Source organism: Choloepus didactylus, chromosome 27 (genome assembly GCF_015220235.1).
Source record: "Choloepus didactylus isolate mChoDid1 chromosome 27, mChoDid1.pri, whole genome shotgun sequence".
Taxonomy (NCBI): Eukaryota; Metazoa; Chordata; class Mammalia; order Pilosa; family Megalonychidae; genus Choloepus; species Choloepus didactylus.
This window is the reverse complement of record NC_051333.1, coordinates 4,766,791-4,789,875: the sequence shown is the minus strand read 5'-3', so window position 1 is coordinate 4,789,875 and position 23,085 is coordinate 4,766,791. Positions and strand designations below refer to the sequence as shown.

Sequence of the window (23,085 nt, the reverse complement as noted above, 5' to 3'; positions counted from 1 at the left end):
GGAGAACTGGATAGCCATATCCAAAAGAATAAAAGAGGACCCCTATCTCACAGCTTGTATAAAAATTAAGTCTAAATGGATCAAAGACCTTTCTATAAGAGAGGGGGCCATAACACTCCTAGAAGAAAACATAGGGAGGCCTTTTCAAGATCTTGTGGTAAGCAGAGGTTTCTTAGACTTGACAACCAAAGCACAAGGAATAAAGGAAAAAATAGAAAAATGGGACTTCCTCAATGGGAAACTTTTATGTATCAAAGGTCTTTCACAAAAAGGTGAAAAAGAAACCTACTCAATGGGAAAAAAATATTTGGAAACCACATATCTCATAAGAGTTTAATATCCAGAATATATAAAGAAATCCTACAAATCAACAGTAAAAAGACAAACAACCCAGTTTTAAAATGGGCAAAATAATTAAATAGACATTTTTCCAAAGAGGAAATACAAATGTTAAAAAGCACATGAAAAGATGCTCAACATCACTAGCTCAGGAAAATGCAAATCAAAACCACAATGAGATATCATTTCACACCGACTAGAATGGCTACTGTCAAACAAACAGAAAACCACAAGCATTTGAGAGGATGTGGAGAAACAGAAGCACTTAATCACTTTGGTGGGAGTGTAAAATAGTACAGCCACTGTGGAAGACAGTTGGATGGTTCCTAAGAAAGCTAAGTCTAGAACTGCTCTATGACCTGGCAATCCTGTACTAGGTATATACTCAGAAGAACTGAAAGCTGGGATGTGAACAGACTTCTGCACAGCAGTGCTCACAGTGGCATCATTCACAATTCTCAAAAGAAGGAAACAACCCAAGTGTCCACCAACTGATGAGTGGGTAAACAAAAAGTGGTATATACATACAGTGGAATATTACACAGCAGTAAAAAGATTAAAGTCCTGAAGCATGCAAAAACATGGACGAATTTTGAAGACATTATGTTGAGTTTAGTAGGTCAGCCACAAAATGACAAATATTGTATGATCTCACTAACATGAGTTAATTATAATAAGTAAGCTCATAGAGTTAAAATGTAGAATACAGATTACCAGGAGATATAAATGAGGGTAGAGAATGGGGAGCAGAGGTTGAATTTAAATGAGTGGAAACAGATAAAGGTGATGATAGTACATATAGTGAATGTAATTAACAACCACTAAATCGTGTGTGACTGTGGTTAAAAGTGAACATTTAAAGTTGTATATGTCACTAGAAGGAAAGCTAGAGGATAAAACATGGGACCGTGTAACACAGTGAACCCTGTGGTGGATGATGACTGTGATTAATAATACAAATAAAAAATGCCCTTTCATGAACTACAACAAATGTAAGTCATGATTATAAAGAAATAACAATAGAATGGTATATGGGAAAATGCACCTACTGCAAACAATGGACTATAATTAATAATATTGTAATATTCTTTCATCAACAGTACCAAATGTACCACACCAGTGCTGAGAGTCAATATTAGGGGGTTTAAAGGGTACAGTATATTTTGTTTTTTTTTTTTTTTGGAGTAATAAGAGTGTTCTAAAATTGATTATGGCGATATTTGAAGAGATATGGTGATGATACTGTGAACCACTGCCTGTACACTTTGCATGGATTGTACAATATGTGCACATATCTCAATAAAACTGCTTAAAAATGACTGAACAGATTAACCAACCCTGTAAACTAAGGGAAGTAGAGCATAAGCAGGAAGTAAATAGCGCTATTAATTATTGCAAAAAAAAAAGGGATAAGAGAAGACTAAAAGCAACAATAGACAATGAGAATAGAAATGTAAACATATTTACAAATAGCAATAAATAAACAAAACCATTTAGGTGAAATCAAGGACTGTGAGAAATAGACTACATTGGAAACATATGAAGTTCTGATCAAAACATTCAGACGTAATAATACATCAAAAAGGGAAATAAAATTCAACTTTATTTCTACAAATTTCTGTACCTAGGACAAATTCCTTGTTCCCTAGAAAAAATTGTTGCTAATATTAAGTCAAAATGAATGAGAAAGATAATTGATGAATAACAATAGAAAAATTATATAGCAGTGAGAGATATATCCCAAATTGCACTAACTCTGATTCTCATGGGCAAATTTTAAGGCAATAAAATGACATATACAGCTCCAAGTTCTGTACTCTCAGATTGTGTTATTTTAATTGGTAAGACTTTCTCCAGTATTTTGGCAGAGCAAGTCTCTCCTACTCAGTCTTCTCTTTCAGAATTTTCTGAGTGATCATGGCCCACTAATACCAGTGTTTGGAAATTTACATTTTCTTAATCCTGGTGTACATTGAGCTCATGGAGCATCCAGGTAAAGTCCTTCCTCATTGATAATGCAGGACAGGATCACATCTCTGATAGGAATCTCAGGTATCAAAGCCTTCCCATGTGGATCCTCAAGAAGCAACCTGCCAATAATGAAGTCATTAATTTATATAGAAAATCACATGGTGGAATTGGAGTTTAAGAAGTGAGCCATAAGTTTATTCTCTTAACAGCTTTGTAGAGATGCAATTCCATAGCATAAAATTCATCATTAAAGTTTACAGCTCAGTTTTTCAGTGTGTTCAGTAATGTCCCACCATCATCATGATATAATTTCAGAATATTTCATCACTCCAAAAAGATGAAAAAGTCACTCCTCCTTCACTCCTATTCTCTAAGCTAACACTAATCTACTTTCAGTCTCTCTATATTTTCCTATTGTGGATTTTTTATATCAGTGGAATCATGTAAATTCATTTCAGCATCAGCTCTCTGGTCAGGGTTGTTATGGATGGTATTGACCTAAACTACCTTCTTGGATGTCAAAGCGGAATCTGCTCAATCAATAATTCACCCTGTTATACCTGACTTGGTGCACCTGGCTCAGCAGAAAATCAATACAAACTTAAGGAGAAAGCCACCTGACTTTATAAGGTAGACCTGATGTTTGATGACATTAGTTCATCAGGTTAGGTCCAGGGTGGTTTTCCTTTGAAGGGGCAATGCTGAGGTTTTTATTACCTTTTGTTCTCATCCTGTTGCTGGGAACCCTGGTGACAATAGTCTTCATCAAGTGGTGTATGAGGCAAATATTATAGATTTTTCTCAGCCCCTATTGCAGGTTAATCAATCATGCATTCATGGGGAAATTTTCCAGAGTAAAGACAGCATAGAACTGAGGGGTGGATGTCATTGATGGACAGTTATCCATGGGTTTCTCTCTGGTGTACATGTCTTCTGGGTAGAGGCATTGGCATATTTGCATCTGGACTCACTTTTTCAGGACATTTGCATAGAAAATAAACTTGGAAGATAGAGATATTGGCTCTCTTTAGGAAACAGCACAGACAAGTTTGCTTTCCTCTTAATAAAGAAGGTGTCTCCCATCAGGGCAAATGGTGAGGCAGTTGTGCCAACAGTCTCCTGAAGGACTGGAGTTTCGTAAGCTCAGAGTTACTCAGCAGTGACTTGAACCCAATGCAGGTGCTGTATCCACGTGAAGTTCTCAGCATCTTTCTCTTGGGTCTTGGAGGGCAAGGGAAATGATGCAAATGTTAACACATGCTGCCTGCTGTGCCAAGATTTAAAAAGTCCTTTGTCTCTAATGGAGGATCTTTTCTTCTGCCAGCATCCATAAACTACTGTAGGTTAACTTGTTAGTTTGCAAATTGTGTTAATTTCCCTACTATTTATAGTTCCTGGGCATAGCTGTAAGCATGATTCTAAACAAAATAATAATAATATATTACATATTTGATATATAAATTAACTATTTTCTTGAAAACTTTGATTATGTTAAAAAGAAGAGAATGCTGATCCACTTTCCAAACCCAGATGGGTTTTATGTGTAGGATGGAGAAGGGACTTAGTAGAGAGAAATGCTCTGAAAAAATGGAAGAGCACTGTAAAATGGGGTATGGGGCATTGGTTTGGAAGAAAGTAGGACCCAAAGATCTGGGCACAGAATGGATGGAAGGAGAAGAGCCAACAACCCTTGTAACAGAGCAGCTGAGAAGAAACTTGGAAGAAAATCACTTACTATGAAATTATGTTATCGTTTGCCATAGGGGCTGTTGGCATTTCTCTGTCTCTGTCTGTCTTTATCCCTCTCTCTCTCTCTCTCTCTCTCATGCCCAAAAACATACACATACTCATACACATACCTTACAGTGTCTTTTATAATGCAAACATGGCTCAGTGAATCTTTTCTGTGAAAGAGTATTCTTTTGGGGATATGTGAGTGAGCTATATTCCATGTATTTGTTGATGTGTGACAAGGACAGATTAAACTAGGAAGATTGAAGAGAGGACTGAGAAAAATCTAAGACTGTTAGTTCCTGTAAAGTAGCAAATAGTCTTGGCAAAATGTCATTTGTACTGTTGTTTCCGTGTAAGTACTAGAATTTACATACCAGCAGTATAAGTAATAGCCCCAAACTGAAATCCATTCACATGTACATCAGGTGGAGTGATTAAACAAATTGTTAGAAGTCACACAATGGAATCTTACCCACCAATGCCAATGGATGGTTTATAATAACATGCAACCATAAATGTAAGTTCACAAGCAATGAATGGAAAGAAAAACAGCCAAATACTGAGATTTCATTCTCTATGATTCCATTTAAATAAAGTATAAAATGGGAGACAGTGATCTGTGCTATTAGATGTCCTCATGGTGGTTTTCCTTTGGAGGGCTAAGAGGGGTCCCAGGAGGAGCGCTTTAGATCTGACAACATTCTGTTTCCTGAGCCAGGAGCTATATCCAGGTCGAGTTCAGTTTGTAAAATTGCATTGTGGTGGGCACTTCAGATCTGTGCATTTGACTTGGAAATTGTTTTTAAATACATATCTCCAAATTTTAAAAAGTTGGGAGAATGAAGTAGATTAGTATTGAAACATCCTTCTATTATCAAAATGGAAGGTAAAGATATTACATAACTTTACACCTTCTCTCTCTCTCTTCCTCCTTGTTTATTGTTTGTGTGTTTGTTTGTTTGAGAATTTTGCATCCTCAATTAAAAACTTCAGGAAGTGTTTCTAGAAGAGATGAATTTCTCCTCCCCCGTAGCAGCAGCAGAGACCCATTATGGCAGCATAACCTGCTCAAAGATTCTGATCTGATCAAGTGTGACATTGACAACTTTAACAAGATGCTGAATAACTTCATTATGTGAAATAAGGAAATATCTAAAACATAATTATTATTTTCCATTCTCCTTTCTTTTATTATACTTGATAGTTGGAAATATTACACTTGCAAGAAAACTAAATACAAAAGTTTTGTGAAACTTACCTTAAATCTCCTTTTAAAAATCTTGTTACAAAAGATTGTCTTACTTGGTGTTCTAGTAACTAATTTTTAATGTTACTTCTATCATCTAAAATACGTAAATATCTGGAAGGTTTTCCTAACAAGTTATTTCATTTCCCTCTTCTACTCACATGCGCAGATCTATAATGAAAGTCACATTAATTTTGCAAATGCAGTTGATTTTTGATTTTCTGATTCTTATGTTCAATTACTTTGATTCTCCTCAAGCAACACAAGAGAATCACTAGACTGTATAAATTATTTGAAATATGTTTGAATTTCTAGTTAATAAGAACACTAAGAGATACTGAATTTAAAACTTCCAAAATCAAAGGGTAAAAAGTAGAAATCTTGAAAAATTTATAAAGCACAGAAGATAGAAAGAATAAGAAAATAGATCACGTGTAATGAAGAGTACACAGTAAGTTGGTAAATTTAACATCAAATCTATCCATTATCACATTCAATATACATAGAATATTTGCTCCTGTTTGGGTAACATCATTTTTGACTATATTTAATTGGATATTTTTTCAAGAGAAATATAAAACTTTTGGATTAAAGTAGAATAATGAACATGACTGTCTAAATATCAGATAAAATAGACTTTAATGTTAAAGTAGCTTGTCTTTATTGTAATTAGTATCATTCCATTTCTTAACTTAAAATTTCCAATATAATTGCTTGATGGATAACAAATATTATACACGCATATACACATATATAAAATAGATACACATGCCCATATATATAAACCCACATACACACACACACACACATTGACAAAAGTATGTACATGAGTATGTATATACATTTGTGTGTCTGTGAGTGTATGCATATGAGACTATGTATATATATAAATATATATAAAGTGTATACTCTTGCGCACCTTGCTTTATGATCTTATAGGTGGCAAATATTTCTCTGTGTCTCATGTTTAATAAAAATATTTCTCTGTTTTTTTATCAAAATGTTCAATAAATATGCATTTGATCAAACTAGCTCATTTTTTTTCAATCTATCAAATCGTTACTACTTTGCATCATCCTTTTAATGGAAATACGGAGACAGCTGTATTAAAATTCTTCCTATATTTCAGAAATTCCTATCTTGCTTCTTTTGAAAACCACAAATGACAAACTCAACACAAAAGGGATTCAGGACTCCCCCCACTCCCTCTATCCCAAATTGCTATTTCTCCACTGCTTCCCATTTCATGAAAGCCTCCACTTAATTCCTCACCTTAGATGTGGGAGTGCATCCCCAAAACTCTTTCTTTCTAATGTGTCCTGTTGTATCATTAAAAAATATTATACAGAAATATCTTCATTCTACATATCTCCAAAATCCATTGAGTTTTGCCCTAGACTTCATTTGTTTTTTAACTGTCAACATTTACCCAATTATGTTTTTAATCATTAAAAACATATTTTTGTGCTATCCTTTATCCCAGTGCAGCTGAATCTGGCCATTTCTGCATGAGAATATTTTAAATATGCTACTACCACTCCATATAATTATATTTCAAATAACTGCCATCGCTGTAAGGATTTTTCATAACTTGGTCCCCAATCTTCATATTAAACTGAATTTGTTGTCCAGTTTCACCCCATGCTACCTCATTATTACTTTAGAACCTATTCCTTCAATTTCCTGAAAAACCCTCTCACATACTGTTCCATTCTCAAGGAACGTCTCCAAAATTCTATGCTTCGTTACTTTCAGGAGAAGTTTAATATGTTAAATTGAAAGTGGCAAACCCAAAGATTCCCTGCATCATCTCTAGATTGTCTCAGAAACTACTGCTTTTTAATTGCATAATTCTGAATGATTCCATTGCAAGTATTTATAAAATATCAATTTTATAAGTATTTCCATACTAATTACATGACTTCATTTACATTAGCTATTTCTATGTGTTGTTATATTACTGGGGTAGGAGCTCATGTTGTACTGCTCACCACTCTATTGTCCTGTGACAGATTCATAACTGTGCTTTCAAGTCTGTGGGTACTGCTGAATAAACAATTGATCACTGTTCAAAAACAGAAATGTTATGTATTTCTCATAAGATTAGGAGACTTCATATTTTTTATCCAAGAAAAGCTGAGCCTGGATACATTAGAGTCTCGGCCCATGAGAATGAAAGGGCTGACAGTGGGGAAAAATGCAGCGAATAGTGCAGCCATGTTCAGAAGCAACAAACTGGGATTATCAAAAAGAGAAATACAAACCTGAAGAATGGAGGAGAGGGCAAAAAAGGATACAAATGTGGTCACAAGTAAAAGGATGGTTTGGGTAGCTCTGGACTCAGCGGGGGACCTGGGGGAGAGGCTGGTCCTGTGAATGTGTTGGACCCGCTGCTTGTGCCTGTACAGGATGGCAACCATGGAGCCACTGGCCCAGAGCATGAGCCCCAAACATAGAGCATCAGGGAATGATAACAATGCAGCATAGAGTGAGTCTGCACTTCTGTCGTGATATTTAGCAGAACAGTAGCCTAAATCTTTTCTCTTTATGATGGTATCATTTCTCCAATTTCCAGTCACAAACACAGGATAAATGATATTTACCAGCATGTAGAGGAGCCAGCACAGGGACGTGGAGAGGCTGATGTACCTGGGAGCTTTCACTTTAAGCTCTGCCCACCTGGAGTTCCTGGGGCTGATGGTGATGGCCTGGAAGATACTCAAGAGGCAGGTGCTGCCAATGGACACACCTCTGCCCACTCTGTGAAGGTAGTGAATAAGTTTGCATCCAAAATCACTGGGGAATTGTTTCCACCCCAAAGTTGCCATTATCTGGGGGACTCCTCTGGACAACAGAACTAAGAAGTTGCCTACAGTCAGGTGCTTCAGAATCAAATCTGTGTTCCTTAACCTGCACCCAGTGAAATAAAGGAAGAGATAATGATAGAGAAGAGAAAAATTTCCAAGGACTCCAAATACAGTCTGAAATAAGAAGACCATTCCTATCGCCAAATCCCTGGAGGACATTCTGTCAGTTCCCAGTGGCTGATATTTGATTTCAGAGTCAGAAGAGCCTGCAAGGAAATAGGAGGTATATGCTAAATTATCACGTCTAATGAAATCCAATGTTCTACACTTACTATATAAGAATATTAGAATATTTAAAGTTGTTCTTTTATTAAGACACTTTCAAGAGTTGAATGTTTAAAGAGCACTTACAATATCGGAATTACTGCTAAGAAGGCTGTACATGAGTTAACTTCATTCCTTATGGAGACTCCACTGATGGGCATTAAGAAGACTTTCATTAGAAAGATGAGGAAAACATACACAGAGAAAAGCTAAGTGGTTTGTCTAAATTCACATCCTGCTTAGGGGCAAAGTGGTGACTTGAACCTGGCTGGGTTCATTGCAAAACAGTGCCTTTAACCACCCTGCGCAGGAACAAAGCTAGTTACATGTGTTCTTCCAAAAATCCAGATCTCCTCTTAGCTCTGCATTTTTACCTTGTCATTGGATTTAGTTTCATGGTATATTTTTTCATAATTTTGGTTGTAGCGTGTTTCCATTTACATGTAAAGATACAGTCTTTAGGCCAATGGTTGTCCATGAATAAAGATTTAGAGATCTTAATAAAATGTACCTCCTAACAATATATAGATTGTAGAGTAGTGGTACAAGAGCTGACGCCATGAGCCAGTAAGACTTTATGAATGACAGAATGTCTCCATATTAGGAGAGCAGCCTAAAGACCCATTTCATTTGTGTCAGGAAGAAAAGTCAAATGTCACCTATCAAAAGAATTATTGAACAATCTCATGTCTTCTCCTCAACTGAGGGCCATGAAACAATAATATAAGACAAAACATTGTAGGGTAGAAACTAAGTTACTGCTTATGTATGTATTACAACCTGAATTAATTAAATCTATTAGGAATGCAGCAAGATTTCTCAAAGAGTTTTAAATGAAGACATATGCAAAATAGAAACTGTGAAAGTGAAAGATCTTGTAAAGAGTATATTTTTGGATTGCTATTACACTATTCTTAAACCAGAGAATGGATCATAATATATGTTGGAGCCAGGCAGCTGCAATGTGAAACCCACAGTTGAACAGTTATCTTTTCCTTAAATTCTGCTTTCTTAACTACAAGAGGGAAAACAGGCTAAACATAAACAACAGACCCTGTATGTTTTCAGTAGAGACATAAATTACTGTCTCCATTGAGCACATCATACTCCCCGAGTTAGAGAAATATTTGCATCCCAGCAGTTGCCCTTCACATAAACTGTTTCTTCCCAGGACGGGATGACTCCTGTAGATTCATCCTATTCTTTATTACCAGTTTAGAATTATTATAGGCACACCTCTTATCATCCTGAAAATTGTTTCAATGATTCCTATAAGAGTGGCTAAACAGCAATTGTTTTCAGAACTACAGGCCTTGAGCACCATTGTTCACCCGGATTAAACACCCGCAATCCTTATCAGTGAGGATTATATTAAATCCAATTAAGAGCCTTTCAGGGCTGGTGTCTAGTCTACAACCCCCATCTCTCTTTACAAGATCAGCTCATGCCTCACAGAAGACTTTTCCTTCCTGTAGACTATGGCACTGGACCCAATTCAAACTCTGAAAGATCCCTTTCCTGATATGGTCACTTAGATTCCCCATATTCCTCCTGCTGATACAGACTCTGCCTCTCAGACTGAAACAGAAAACACTCACTGAAGGCTTCCAGCTGTCTGGATGGTGGACTCCAAGCGACGGTCACGACAGCCAGTGTGTGTGTGGGAGGGAGGCAGCCAGATCCTGGGTTATGGGTTTGTGATTCTGTGACCTCACCTCCCCACAGAACTGCAATTATCCTTTTACCTGGTGTGGTCTTGACAGTGCAGCCTTGGGGAGCTGAGAAAGTTTCTGAAAAACATTTTTCTCAGTTGCTAATTACCAAGATGAATTAAAAGTGTCTAGCAAGCACCACCAAAGAGACCCTCAGAATGCGTGAGTGCGGCTCATCCTTTTCCAGGCTCCTGGGGCAGGCAAGTTCTCCTAGGCAGGTGGCAGAGGAGGGTGAGTTCCGACACGTGAGGGACTGGTAGCAAAGTGGATGTGTCTCAGTGGATGCTCTGCTGCCCTAAGAGGTTCTCCTATCTCAAAGTGAATGGTTTACAAATCTTTAGACCACTGTGCTGTAAAATCATTTAAGTTGCTACCCAAGAAATGGAATCAAAGCACCTGAGAAGCATTTTCAGAGATCTAAGTCAAAGGAAGAACATCAATGCCAAGCAGTCAGTGTCAACTAATTTGGAAATAAAGATGATTTGGAAATTTTGTTGAAACATACACTTGAAATTGAAATCCAAGTAGCAATAGGAAGTTTAAACAGAATGATAACTGCAGAAAGGGACAGTTTTCTAAGAGATTCTCAGTAATAAAAGCACGAGGATCAGATAATTTAATAGGTCATTCATTTAACTATCAGATTTACCAATGCTACTTGCTCTATTTGAGAGCATTGTGTAGTCATCAAATTCCTCTTCCCTGATTTTTGGGCATGCTTGCACATCCACATACACTCGCATAATTATACACATACACATCACATGCACATTTCCTCACAGACTTATGCTTACCACATACTTGAAAGATAGAAAGCCACATTCACATTTGTACACACTAATGCATACTCCCACAAACTCAAACTGTCCTACTCACATTCATCAAAGCACACTCAATCTGTCAGCACGTACATGTATATTTTAAAACAATGTTCATATGTGGAAGAATAGTGGTATCTCCAAGCTTCCATTATAAATCTACCTTTTATATTCTTTCTAACTGTCCAACAGCTCTCAAGGATGATACTGCAATATGTAAAACATCAAAAGTGCTGTGAGCGTTGAGTGCTAAGAGAAAAAGTTTTTTAGTTTTGTGAAAGTGCATTTGATAAATTTGATAAAAATGAGGGCTGTATGAATGTGGTGGGTGGGGTTGGGTAGGGCGAAGAGAGAGAAGCAGAGAGCCTGAAAATGTGGGATGATAGAGAGTGAAGATGGGGAGAGAAATGCCAAGGGTTAAAAGGCAGGAGGTAATGTCCCCAATGGGCTGAAGTGCACTGTCATGTTTAAGGGTGAGATGGGAAGTGTCCAAGGAATTTAATGGAACTGAAGGTACTGGTCGCTGAAGGTAGTTGGGATACAGAATGTCATGGGAAAGAAGGGTATAATGGAGATGTCTAGATAAGGGTGAAGGTTGGTAAATTGTAGGAGTGGGTAAAAAGCAGAGGTACTTAAGGTCTATGGAGAATTAAATAAAATGAGGGGAAGAGGGGATAATGGGTGTGGTAGGCAGTTCCTGCAAGATATTAGTGTCCCAAGGCACAGCTGGAGCATGGGAAGAGGAGATGGAATTGGGAAAGGGAATGGACACTGAGAGGAAAAAGGGGAGCAAGATGATGAAGGCAGGTGGGTAGGAAATGGGTTGTGAGTGGGATAAAGGGCCAAGGAGAAAAAGGCAGACATTATAGGTTTGGTGAGATGAATGGAAGTCATGGCAAAGCTGTGGATGTCCCATAGTTGGGGATAGAGCATTTGTGGGGGAGGAGCAGAGAGATCTGAGAAATTAATCCTTTGGTCTTACATAAAAATAAATCCACATTTTCACAGTTCCACTATCATAGGTCTCTTAATTTTCAAGCCATGAGAAATGGTCTGAACTCAATGGAATTGGGAGTATGGGGACTATGGAGGAATGGAAGTCAAGAAGTCCACTGGGTGAGGGTGGAATAGAGTTATAGAAATCTAGGAGTGTCAGGTGAGTGAAGAGTGAAGTGGCAGAAGTCAAGGAAAAGTCTAAAGGTCACTGGGGTGGTTAGGTGGAGTTGCTGAGGGAGATAAAAGAAGGGTGGAGGGGCAGGATGGAGGTTGAAATAATGAACAGCTCACGGTCCACTCCACATTCAGTTCACGAAGCAAAAATCTTCGTTGTATAAATTACCCTTAGAAATCACCTAAAATACAAGAAAGGGTTTTATGGGTAGGTTGAAAGTTATATTAATAGATACCTTAGCTGTGACTCTTGCATTTAACCACTGCGATACGGTCATTGACTTTGGACACAGCCATCCCAGACAAGTCCTGTAGGTAGAAGCCCACTTGCAGAAGGTGAGGACTTCAGAGGAATCGAGGAAATAGACAATAGGGGAGTAGAGGACAGCTTCAATATTTCAGAATAAGGGAAAGAATATTATCAATAGCTTTCTTCCTTTCAGCAAATATTCATTAACTGCCTAGAACATGTGATACTCTATTTTAAATGCCAGGAACCAAATGGTGAACATGGGAGGTATGCTCATTACGTTTAAGAAAATGTGGCTTGATAGTAGATAGCATAGTTAAATACTCAGCATTCCTGAGTTTGAATTAAGCCCTTCCATTTAAATACTTATTATTGAGCATTTCATTGCTCCAGTATCTGGTCAGCAGTGTGTGGAAAGTACCTGTGCTCTTGTCCCATGGTCATCCCAGGTTGAAATGAACATATCCAAGGTCCCTGCACCATATCTGGACATGATAGGCACTACACCTTTTAGATTTAATTACTGTCCATCAGCACAGTGATTATACAGAGTTCATACACAAAAAATTGGTGTCTTGGCATACAGCATACAGGGGATCCAACCATCAGACAACAGTACTTTCCATAAATCCTTTCTGGATAATTCCATCTCCAACCCTGTCTTGAATTGAAATGGCTGGCTGGTTCCAGCTTTCATTAAATCCTCATATGGGGCACTATCTTTTGCATTTTCACTTTCTGGAAGCCAAAAATCTTCCAAACCATCATTTCCTGGTTTCCTAGTGCCCAAGAATTCAGTTCTCATCTTATCTCTTTCCTCTCACATTTTACTATAGGTTGCAAGGGGAAGCCAGGATGCATTTTCCACATTTAGTTCAGAAATCTCTTCAGCTAAGTATCTCAGCTTGTTGCTTTTGAATTCTGCCTTCCATTCAACACCAGGACTCAATTTTCCAAATTCTCTTCCACTTTAAAACAAGGATAGCCATTCTTCCAGTTTGCAATGACACATTCAACATTTTGGTCTAAGTCCTTATCAGAACTTATCTAATGATATTACTGATAGGTCTGGCCTCCTCAAGAAATGCAGAAAGATAACAGCAGCCTCTGAGGCCTTGAAGAAAACCAGGCCATAGCAGAAAGATAACAGCAGCCTCTGAGGCCCTGATGGAAACCAGCACGCGGCAATGAGAGATGAACCCCTTATCCAGGACTGGCGTCAACTAAAAACTTTTTGCTACAAACTTTTCTTCCTTCTCCTCCTCCCTCCACCTGGTTCCCACACGCATGAACCTGCCTATGTAATGCATTCTGCCTGCCATGGCTGGTGCAGAGGCCATTTTGTGTGCTGCCCGGGTGGTTCTTTGTCTCTGAAAATAAACTTTGGCCTGAGCCCAGTCTCTTTTCTGGTGGTCAGCTCCTCTCAATTACAACAGTCTCTTCAAAGCAATCTAGGCCTTTTCTATCAATCTCCTCATAATTATTCCAGAATCTTCTCCTTACCCATTAAAAAAGCCATTCTGGCATTTTTCGTATTTGCAAACTCAACAGCACCCCACTTGTCTGGTATCAAAATCTGTTCTAGTTTGCTAAGGTTGCTGAAATGCAAAATACCAGAAATGGATTGGCTTTTATAAAAGGGGTTTATTAGGTTACAGATTTACAGTTCTAAGGCCATAAAAGTGTTGAAACCAAGGAATCAACAAGAAGATATCTTCACTGAAGAAAGGCCAATGGCATCCAGAAAGCCTCTATCCTCTGGGAAGGCACTTGGCTAGCATCTGCTGGTCCTTTGCTCCTGAGTTGCATTCTTTTCAGCTTCTGATTCCAGTTTTCTGTTTAAGCATCTGTGGGTTCTCACTTGGCTTCTCTGGGGCAAACCCTGGGCTTCATCCCATGGCTTAGCATCTCCAAATATCTTTCTGTCTGCATCTCCAAGCATCTGTCCTCAAAATGTCTCTGCCTTCTATGCTCTCACAGAAGATAAAACTAATGCCAGTAAACTAATTAAGACCCACTTTGAACAAGTGGGATCACACCCTCCATGTAAATAATCTAATCCAAAATTCCCATCCATAACTGGGTGCTTCACATCTTCATGGAAACAGCCTAATCAAAATATCCCACCCACAATAGGCCAGCACCCAAAAGATTGCATTAAAACATGGCTTTTCATGGGGTACATAATAGATTCAAACCAGCACAACTGCAGTATACATTTTGTGATGTTTCATAATTTTTAAGCATTGATTACAAACTTTGTGATGTTTATTATATTCAAAATACCAGGTTTTTAGTAAGACTTGGACATCATTAAAGGACTTTCCTCACTGGTAAACTTTGTAAGATTTCATTCCAAAATTAGCATTCTGATGGTTCCCAGTGATTTAATTTTGGATGAGAACCTTGTCATACACATTGTATTTTTTTCACTTTTTTATTGTGGAATATAAAAAAATGTACACAAATGTGATAACTTTCAAAGTGCGATTTAACAAGTAGTTGGAGAGCAAATTTCAAAGAATGTTTTGTGTGACAGTTCCACAGTTTCAGTTATTTCCTTATTGTGAAAAATAATATATATACAGAAAGGTGGTAACTTTCAACATACAATTTTACAAGTAGCTATAGAGCAAATTTCAAACAACATTATGGGTTACAGTTCCACAATTTCAGTTATTTACTTATTGTGAAATATAGCATATATGCTAAAAGGTGATAACGTTCAAAGTACAATCTAACAAGTAGTTGTATAGGAAAATTTCAAAGAATGTTATGGGTTACAGTACCATAGTTTCAGTTATTTCCTTATTGTGAAATATATGTACAGAACAGTAAAAACTTTCAAAGTGCAATTTAACAAGTAGCTATGAAGCAAATTTCAAAGAATGTTATGGGTAACAGTTACACCATAAGAGTTCTTTCCTTCTGAGTATTTTAATACAATAGCAACTGAGAAAAATTTTATATACGATTCAGTATTTATAATCCTTTGTTAAATTCTATCTTGTCTGTTGCTACCCCTTTCCTCTAGTTTAACCACTTTCCCAATATTGAGGGATGTCTAGGCAGTAACCACCCTAAATTGCTCATGGTGAAAAGGGGTGTCAACATTATGGGAGAGGGGGACACAATCTGGTTGATGTTCTTGAAGAGGATGTTGCCTCTGGGTTTGCGGACTTATCTGGCATAGGAACACTCTGGAGAATTTAATTTGCTGAGAAAAAACTTAGTGAGTAAAATTTTTCTAGAGTCTCAGATGGGGACCAGGGTGTTCTTTAGGGTCAATTTGGGCTTGTCATAGTGTGGCAATTTGGCATATCTAGTTGAAGCTTGCATAGGAGAAACATTCAGGACGGCCTCTCGAATCTATCTGAAGCCTCTTAGCCACTGAAACCTTATTTTGTTGCTTTTCTTTTCCTCCTTTTGGTCAAAAAGGCATTCTCAAACCCTCAATGCCAGGGTCAGGCTCATTCCTGGGATCTGTGTCCCACATCTCAAGGGAGACTCACTCACCTGGGAATCATATCCCACATCAGGGTGAGAGTCATGAGTTTGTTTGCAGAGTTGGGCTTAGGGGGAGAAACACCACATCTGAGCAACAAAAGGGGTTTATGGATATAACTCCTAGGCATAATTATAAGTGAGCTTAGCCTCCCCTTTACAGTCATAAGTTTCACAAGAGCAAGCCTCAAAATTGAGGGCTTGACTTATTAAATAGGGGGTTCTTAATGTCACATAGCATATGTTCTGCCCAAGATAATCAATGTCTCATATTACCTTAACTTAGTTGTACAGTCATCGCTCTCCATTTTAAACAATTTTCCTGACTTAAAGCACCCAAAAGCTCTTATCAGCCTTTAACTATTTATCCCTAGTGTTTGTGTGGTAAGGTGTCCCTATTAATTATAGTCCCTAATATGCAATAGGTAGCTTTTTCCATATACCACTCTGTTAACTCTTTGTACCAGTGTTGTACCTTAGAAGCATGTCATGCAAGCACTTGTTTATATTTGTAGTCATATTCTGTGGTACACATTCCTTTAAACAACCCCTTTTATTCATGTTTGCCTTTAATGCAGCTCTGATACTTATAATCCCATTAATGAACAGTCATCACCCCAATTCATTCCCACACCTTTAAATACACCCTCATTAACATATCTGAACTTATTAGGTTATCAATCCCCCTTCACTAGCTTCTGTCTATCTCTAGGTCTCCTAAATTCTACATTATAAGACATTATTGTTCACGGAGTTTATCGTAGTGGTAACATACAATATCTCTCCTTTTGTGTCTGACATTTCACTAAACATTACATCTTCAAAGTTCGCCCATGTTGCCATATGTTTCAGGACATTGTCTCTTCTTACTGCTGCATAGTATTCCATTGTATGTCTATACTACATTTTGTTTATCCACTCATCTATTGAAGGACACTTGGATTGTTTCCATTTATTGGCAGTTGTGAACAATGCCACTATGAACATTGGTGTGCAAATGTCTGTTCATGTCACTGCTTTCAGATCTTCTGGGTATATACTGAGAAGTGGAATTGCTGGGTCATAGGGTAACTCAATATCTAGTTTTCTAAGGAACCATCAAACTGTCTTCTACAGTGGCTGCACCATTATACATTCCCACCAGCAATGAATAAGAGTAAAATTTCTCCATATCCTCTCCACGATTTATTTTTTCCTGTTTGTTTCATGGCAGCCATTCTTATTGGTATGAGATGGTATCTCATTGTGGTTTTGATTTGCATTTCCCTAATAGTGAGTGAAGATAAACATTTTTTCATGTGTGTTTTAGCCATTTGTATTTCCTCTTTGGAAAAATGTCATTTCATATGTTTTGCCCATTTATTTTTTGCTTTTTTTAAAATTCAGTTTTATTGAGATATATTCACATACCATACAATCATCCATGGTGTACAATCAACTGTTCATGGCACCATCATATAGTTCTGCATTCATCACCCCAGTCTATTTTTGAACATTTTCCTTATACCAGAAAAAATCAGAATAATAAGAAAAAACAAAAATAAAAAAGAACACCCAAATCATCCCCCCCATCCCACCCTATTTTTCATTTAGTTTTTGTCCCCACTTATCTACTCATCCATCCATACGCTGGATAAAGGGAGTATGATCCACAAGGTTTTCACAATCACACTGTCACCCCTTGTAATCTATATTGTTATACAATTGTCTTCAAGAGTCAAGGCTACTGGGTTGAAGTTTGGTAGTTTCAGGTATTTACTTCTAGCTATTCCAATACATTAAAACCTAAAAACTGTTATCTATATAGTGAGTAAGAATGTCCACCAGAGTGATGTCTTGATTCGTTTGAAATCTCTCAGCCACTGAAGCTTTATTTCATTTCATTTTGCATCCCCCTTTTGGTCAAGAAGATGTTCTCAATCCCACCATGCTCGGTCCAGATTCATCCCTGGGAGTCATATCCTGCATTTCCAGGGAGACTTACACCCCTGGGAGTCAGGTCCCATGTAGGGGGAAGGGCAGTGAGATCACCTGCCAAGGTGGCTTAGTTAGAGAGAGAGCTGGCTATTTTTTAATTGGGCTGTTTGTACTACTATTGTTGAGTTATAGGATTTATTTACATATGCAGGATATCAGTATCATGTCAGGTATATGGTTTCCAAATATTTTCTCCCATTGAGTTAGCTGCCTCTTCACCTTTTTGACAAAGTCCTTTGATGTACAGAAGCTTTTGATTTTGAGGAGTTCCCAATTATTTTTTCTTTCATTGTTTGTACTTTTGGTGTAAGGTCTAAGAAGCTACCTCCTGTTACTAGTTCTTGAAGATGTTTCCCTATATTATCATGTAAGTTTTATTGTGCTATCTCTTATATTGTTTTTTTTTTAATCCACTTTGAGTTAATTTTTGTATAGGGTGTAAGGTAGGGATTCTCTTAATTCTTCAGGATATGGATATCCAGTTCTCACAGCCCCATTTGTTGAAGAGACTATTCTGTCCCAGTTCAGTGGATTTGGGGGCCTTATCAAAAATCAATTGACTATAGATCTGGGGTTCTATTTCCAAGCTCTCAATTCTATTCCATTAATCAATATGTCTATCTTTGTGCCAATACCATGCTGTATTGACCATTGTAGCTTTATAGTAGGCTTTATTTTTTTTTTTTTTGAAAGTTTTAAAAATAACATTTATTTTTTTTTCAAACTTTTAATTGTGCAATATAGAAAACTGAAAAGCACAAGAAGCAAACACAAAAGTCATCCAGAATCACAAGCAGTTTACGGGTTGACATATCCTTCTAGGTGCTTTATGTGTATACATACAACTGAGCATACATTTTTATGTGTTTCATGCTTTTTCATGAATATTTACCAATTCAAAGTCCCAAAGCTGTGAGTACTGGGATATAACCAAGAATACATGACACCAACTCAATCAAGGGGGGAAAATGTATTCCTGCCTGCCTTTGGGACAATTTCATAAAAGACAAAAATGCAACAGGCCTCTATAGATATGGCAGAGTTAACAAATACTGCATTCCCTTAATGCTCAATTTAAAATTAGACATAAAGAATACAACAAGTATAATTCATCTAAGAGAATTCATGTTCAGATCTATATTGAAATAAGGTATGTTTCCACTGAATTATTTTTAGCAATGTCCTATGGTATAGCCAAGAGATGCCCAAGTACAATGGTTACATCAAAATGGAAATATGAACACAGTTGCATACATCCCTCCCCCCTGCACGTTCTTCCGCCCCTCTGCAGCCAACCTAATAAACAAGTTCTGATACCAACTGCTCAGAGGTCGTTTAACAATTCCATGTCAAAGATGCTTCTTTTCTATCAACAAAAAGATATTTATAAATTCGTTAATTCACTACTCTACTTTTTATCATACATTGTCACCTCAAGAAATCTAAAAAGCTTAGATATTGTGAAATAATGAATCTTATCCGCAATAAACACAGGTATTTTACAAAAAAAAATTCACATAGAACTATAGTTATAATCTAAAACTGTCTTCTAGATCTAGAGATACTAGCAAAGAGCCCTGCCTCTTCTTCCTCTTCCACTATTTCAATGACTAAGTACAGAAATGCATCTGGCTCCAAGAGGTGGATTAGCAAAGTCACTCCCAGAAGACAGGCCTTCCTTTAAACTAACACAAGGACATTTCTATAGGGATTATCTTTCTACTTCTATTTTTAGTATACTTTGGACATTAGGACTTGTCTTTTAATACACAGCAATAACTAAAATGCCTATACAGAACAATGGTCAAACAATCTGAACTTGTCTAACTCGCAGGCAAAGAACCCTTCCCTCTGCACTTCATTCCCTACCCCACCCCCACCCCCTCAGCACACTGCTCCAAGATATCCAGTTCAACAGTGCCATTCCCCAAATACAGCCATTCTTCTGTATTAACAGAAAAAATATTTAAAATGTTATTTTACACTCTGTACTTTTAACATATATTGTATCCTTATAAGCATCTAGAAAAACTAGATGTTTCAAATAAGGACTTAAACTTGTCCACAATACACACGGTAGCTTTGAATAAACCATACACATGTAACAAAGGATATAATCTGAAAATGTCTTCTAAATAGGAATACTCTGGCCTAGAATCCTTCCTGTTCTCATCTCTATCAACCCAGTGGTTGCATGTGCAATGCTTAGAGGGTTTTTGTTTTTTCATTTTTTTTTAAATGATTTTGCTTTCACAAGTAAAATTCTGTCATTTTCAAAACAAGTCTTCCCTATAAATTTTAACACAAAATGTACAAAATGTGTTAGTTTACTAACTCTACTGTCATACACTGGTCTAGAAAGACTAGATAAAAAATGAGTACTCGTTTGTCCACTATATACACAGTGAAGTAAAACAAAATACACAGAATATATAGGATAATGGTTTATCTTGCCCAACTACAGACTTACTGGCAAAGAGCCCTTGGCACTTCCTTCTCCCTCCTCCCTGAAACAGCACAAACAGAATATGTACTGCTCTGAAGGTGGTTTGATCATTCCATCTCCAAAAAATATTTCATATGACTTTTAACAAAACAATATCTACAAAATGTGTTATTTTACTACCTCTACTTTTAACATACTTTGTACACTTCTAAACATCTAGAAAGACTAGATGTTTCAAATAGGACTTAAATTTGTCCACTATATACACAGTAGTGTTCAATAAACTACACACACGTAACAACTGTTAAATCTGAAAGTGTCTTCTAAATAGAAACATTTTGGGGCTAGAGCCCGTCATTTCTCCTGATTCCTTTTCTCCACCACAAACCCAGTGGATGAGCTACAAGCACCTGTGTCACTTAGATGGGGTTTTCTAATTTCATTTCCAAAAGTCATTTTCAGAAGACAGCCTTTCTAGGAATTTTAACACAAAGTGTACAAAATGTGTTAGTTTACTAACTCTACTTTTGTCATACATTGGCAACCTCTTTAATATCTAGAGACTAGATATTATAAAATTAGGACTCATTTGTCCAGTATATACACAATACATACAGTACAGCAAAGTTAAATGAATACACATAACATACATGGCAATGGATGATAAGAAATGTTCTAGTACACACTAGCAAAACACCTTTTTCAATTTCTTCCCTCCCACCTCACTCAAACCAATGAACAAGTACAATGTTCAGAGGTGGTTTAACAATTCCATTCCCAAAGACAGTATTTCTCATCAATTTTTAAGAGCTATTTACAGTGCTATCCTACTACCTCTGTTTTTAAACACATCAAGTACTTCTAAACATTTAAAAAGACTAGCTATTTCAAATAAAAATTTACTTGTTCACTGCATATATAGTATTGTTCAATAAAACTGTACACACATAACAATGGTTATAATCTGAGGTGTCGCCTAAATGTGACCATCTTGTCCTTGAACCACACCCTCCTGACTTCCTTTTCTCCACCACCAGTTCAGTAGACAAGTACAGGCAAGTGTAATGGTTTGAGGTGGTTGAACAAATTCATACCCAAAAGTCATTTACAGAAGACAAGCTTTCCAATAAATTTCAACATAAAGTATACAAAACATACTAATTTTAATAACTACTGGCAACCTCTTTAACGTCTACAGACTAGATGCTGCAAAATTAGGACTCATTTGTCCATTATATACACAGCCAAATGAAATGCACAGGACATACAGAAAAAGTTTTGTCTGAACACACTAACAAATTACATTTTGCTATTGCTTCTCTCCCACTTCCTCCAAACCACTGAACGAGTATATAGACAGTTGTATGCTGCTGAGAGATGGTTTAACAATCCCATTTTCCAAAAGACACTATTTCCTATGAATTTGAGCAAAACAGTATTTACAAAGTAATATTTTACTACTACTACTTTTAACATACATTGGGCACTTCTAAACATCTAGTCAGACTAGATGTTTCAAATAATGACTTAGTTCATCCACTATATACAGAACAGTCTTGAATAAACTGCACACATCTAACAACAGTTAATCAGAAAGTGTCTTCTAAATATGCACATTCTACTCTAGAACCCTTCCCTTTTATCCTTCCTCCACCAACCCTGGGGGCTATACTGCTCAAAATTTCAGAAGACAATCTTTCTTAGGAATTTTAACACAAAATGTACAAGATGTATTAGTTTACTATGTTTTTGTCATACACTGGCAACCTCTTAACATCTAGAAGACTAGATGCAAATTAGGACATGTGCGTCCATTATATACACTACATACATAGCAAAGTAAAACCAAATGCACAAACATAGGGACAATGGTTAATCTTGTCTCATTATAAACATACTGGCATAGAGCCCTTTGCACTTCCTTCTCCCTCCTCCCCCAAACCAGTGTACAAAATGTGTACTATTTAGAGAGGTGGTTTGGCCATTCCAAAAAACTCCGTACTATTTCATATGAATTTTAACAAAAAGATAACTACAAAATGTGTTCTACTACCTCTACTTTTACCATATGTCAGGCACTTCAGAACATATAGGAAGAGGAGATATTTCAAAAAGTACTTAGCATTGCCAATTATATATACAGTAGTGAAGAATAAATTGCACACACAAAATAATGGTTATAATATGAAAATATCTTCTAAATATGACCAGTCTGGCATACAACCTTCTCTTCCTCTTCTTAGCCTTCTGCTTCTTGGCCTCCAACCCACAGAAAGCGTGGTTGTGACTCTCTCCCGCTGTCGCTTCCAGAGGCAGTCTAAATTCCATTTCAAAGTCAATTCCAGAAGACATTCCTAAGATTTTTTTTTCCCCCTAACAAATGGACAATACAAGACATGTGATTTCCTACCTCTACTTTATCATACATCGGCAACCTCTTTACATCTAGTAAGCCTAGATGTGGCACAAGTTTTCTTTAAAAAGGTTGGGGGGAAATTTGAGAGCAGCTTTTTCATATTATATACAAAGCCTTCTTCTATAAACGGCCAGTAAATCTTCCCAAAAGGTGGTGGGCACTTCTTATTGGACAAATGTTGCAGGTTAGTCTACCATTTCTCTCTTTCAATGTCAAGCAAGGTCTGGCAGAACGAAGACTAACCGCCCTAAGGCCCGCTAACCGTTCCACCCGTCGTCGTCCCGGGTTCCGCTCACCTTCCAGGCCCGTTAAGGCCTTTGTCCGTCGTTGTTGGGACGAGGTGGCATCTCGTCCAATTGGAATGGGGTGGT

General features: G+C 37.2%; 1 protein-coding gene across 1 annotated transcript in view; it reads right to left on the bottom strand.

The window, feature by feature from the left end:
- LOC119521096 (vomeronasal type-1 receptor 2-like) overlaps window positions 1-8,316 on the bottom strand; it is a 56,537-nt gene extending 48,221 nt beyond the window's left edge. The window contains exon 1 of the mRNA XM_037819146.1: window positions 7,894-8,316. Coding sequence (XP_037675074.1) covers window positions 7,894-8,316 — 423 coding nt within the window. The remainder of the gene's footprint in view (window positions 1-7,893) is intronic.
- Window positions 8,317-23,085: the final 14,769 nt, after the last annotated feature.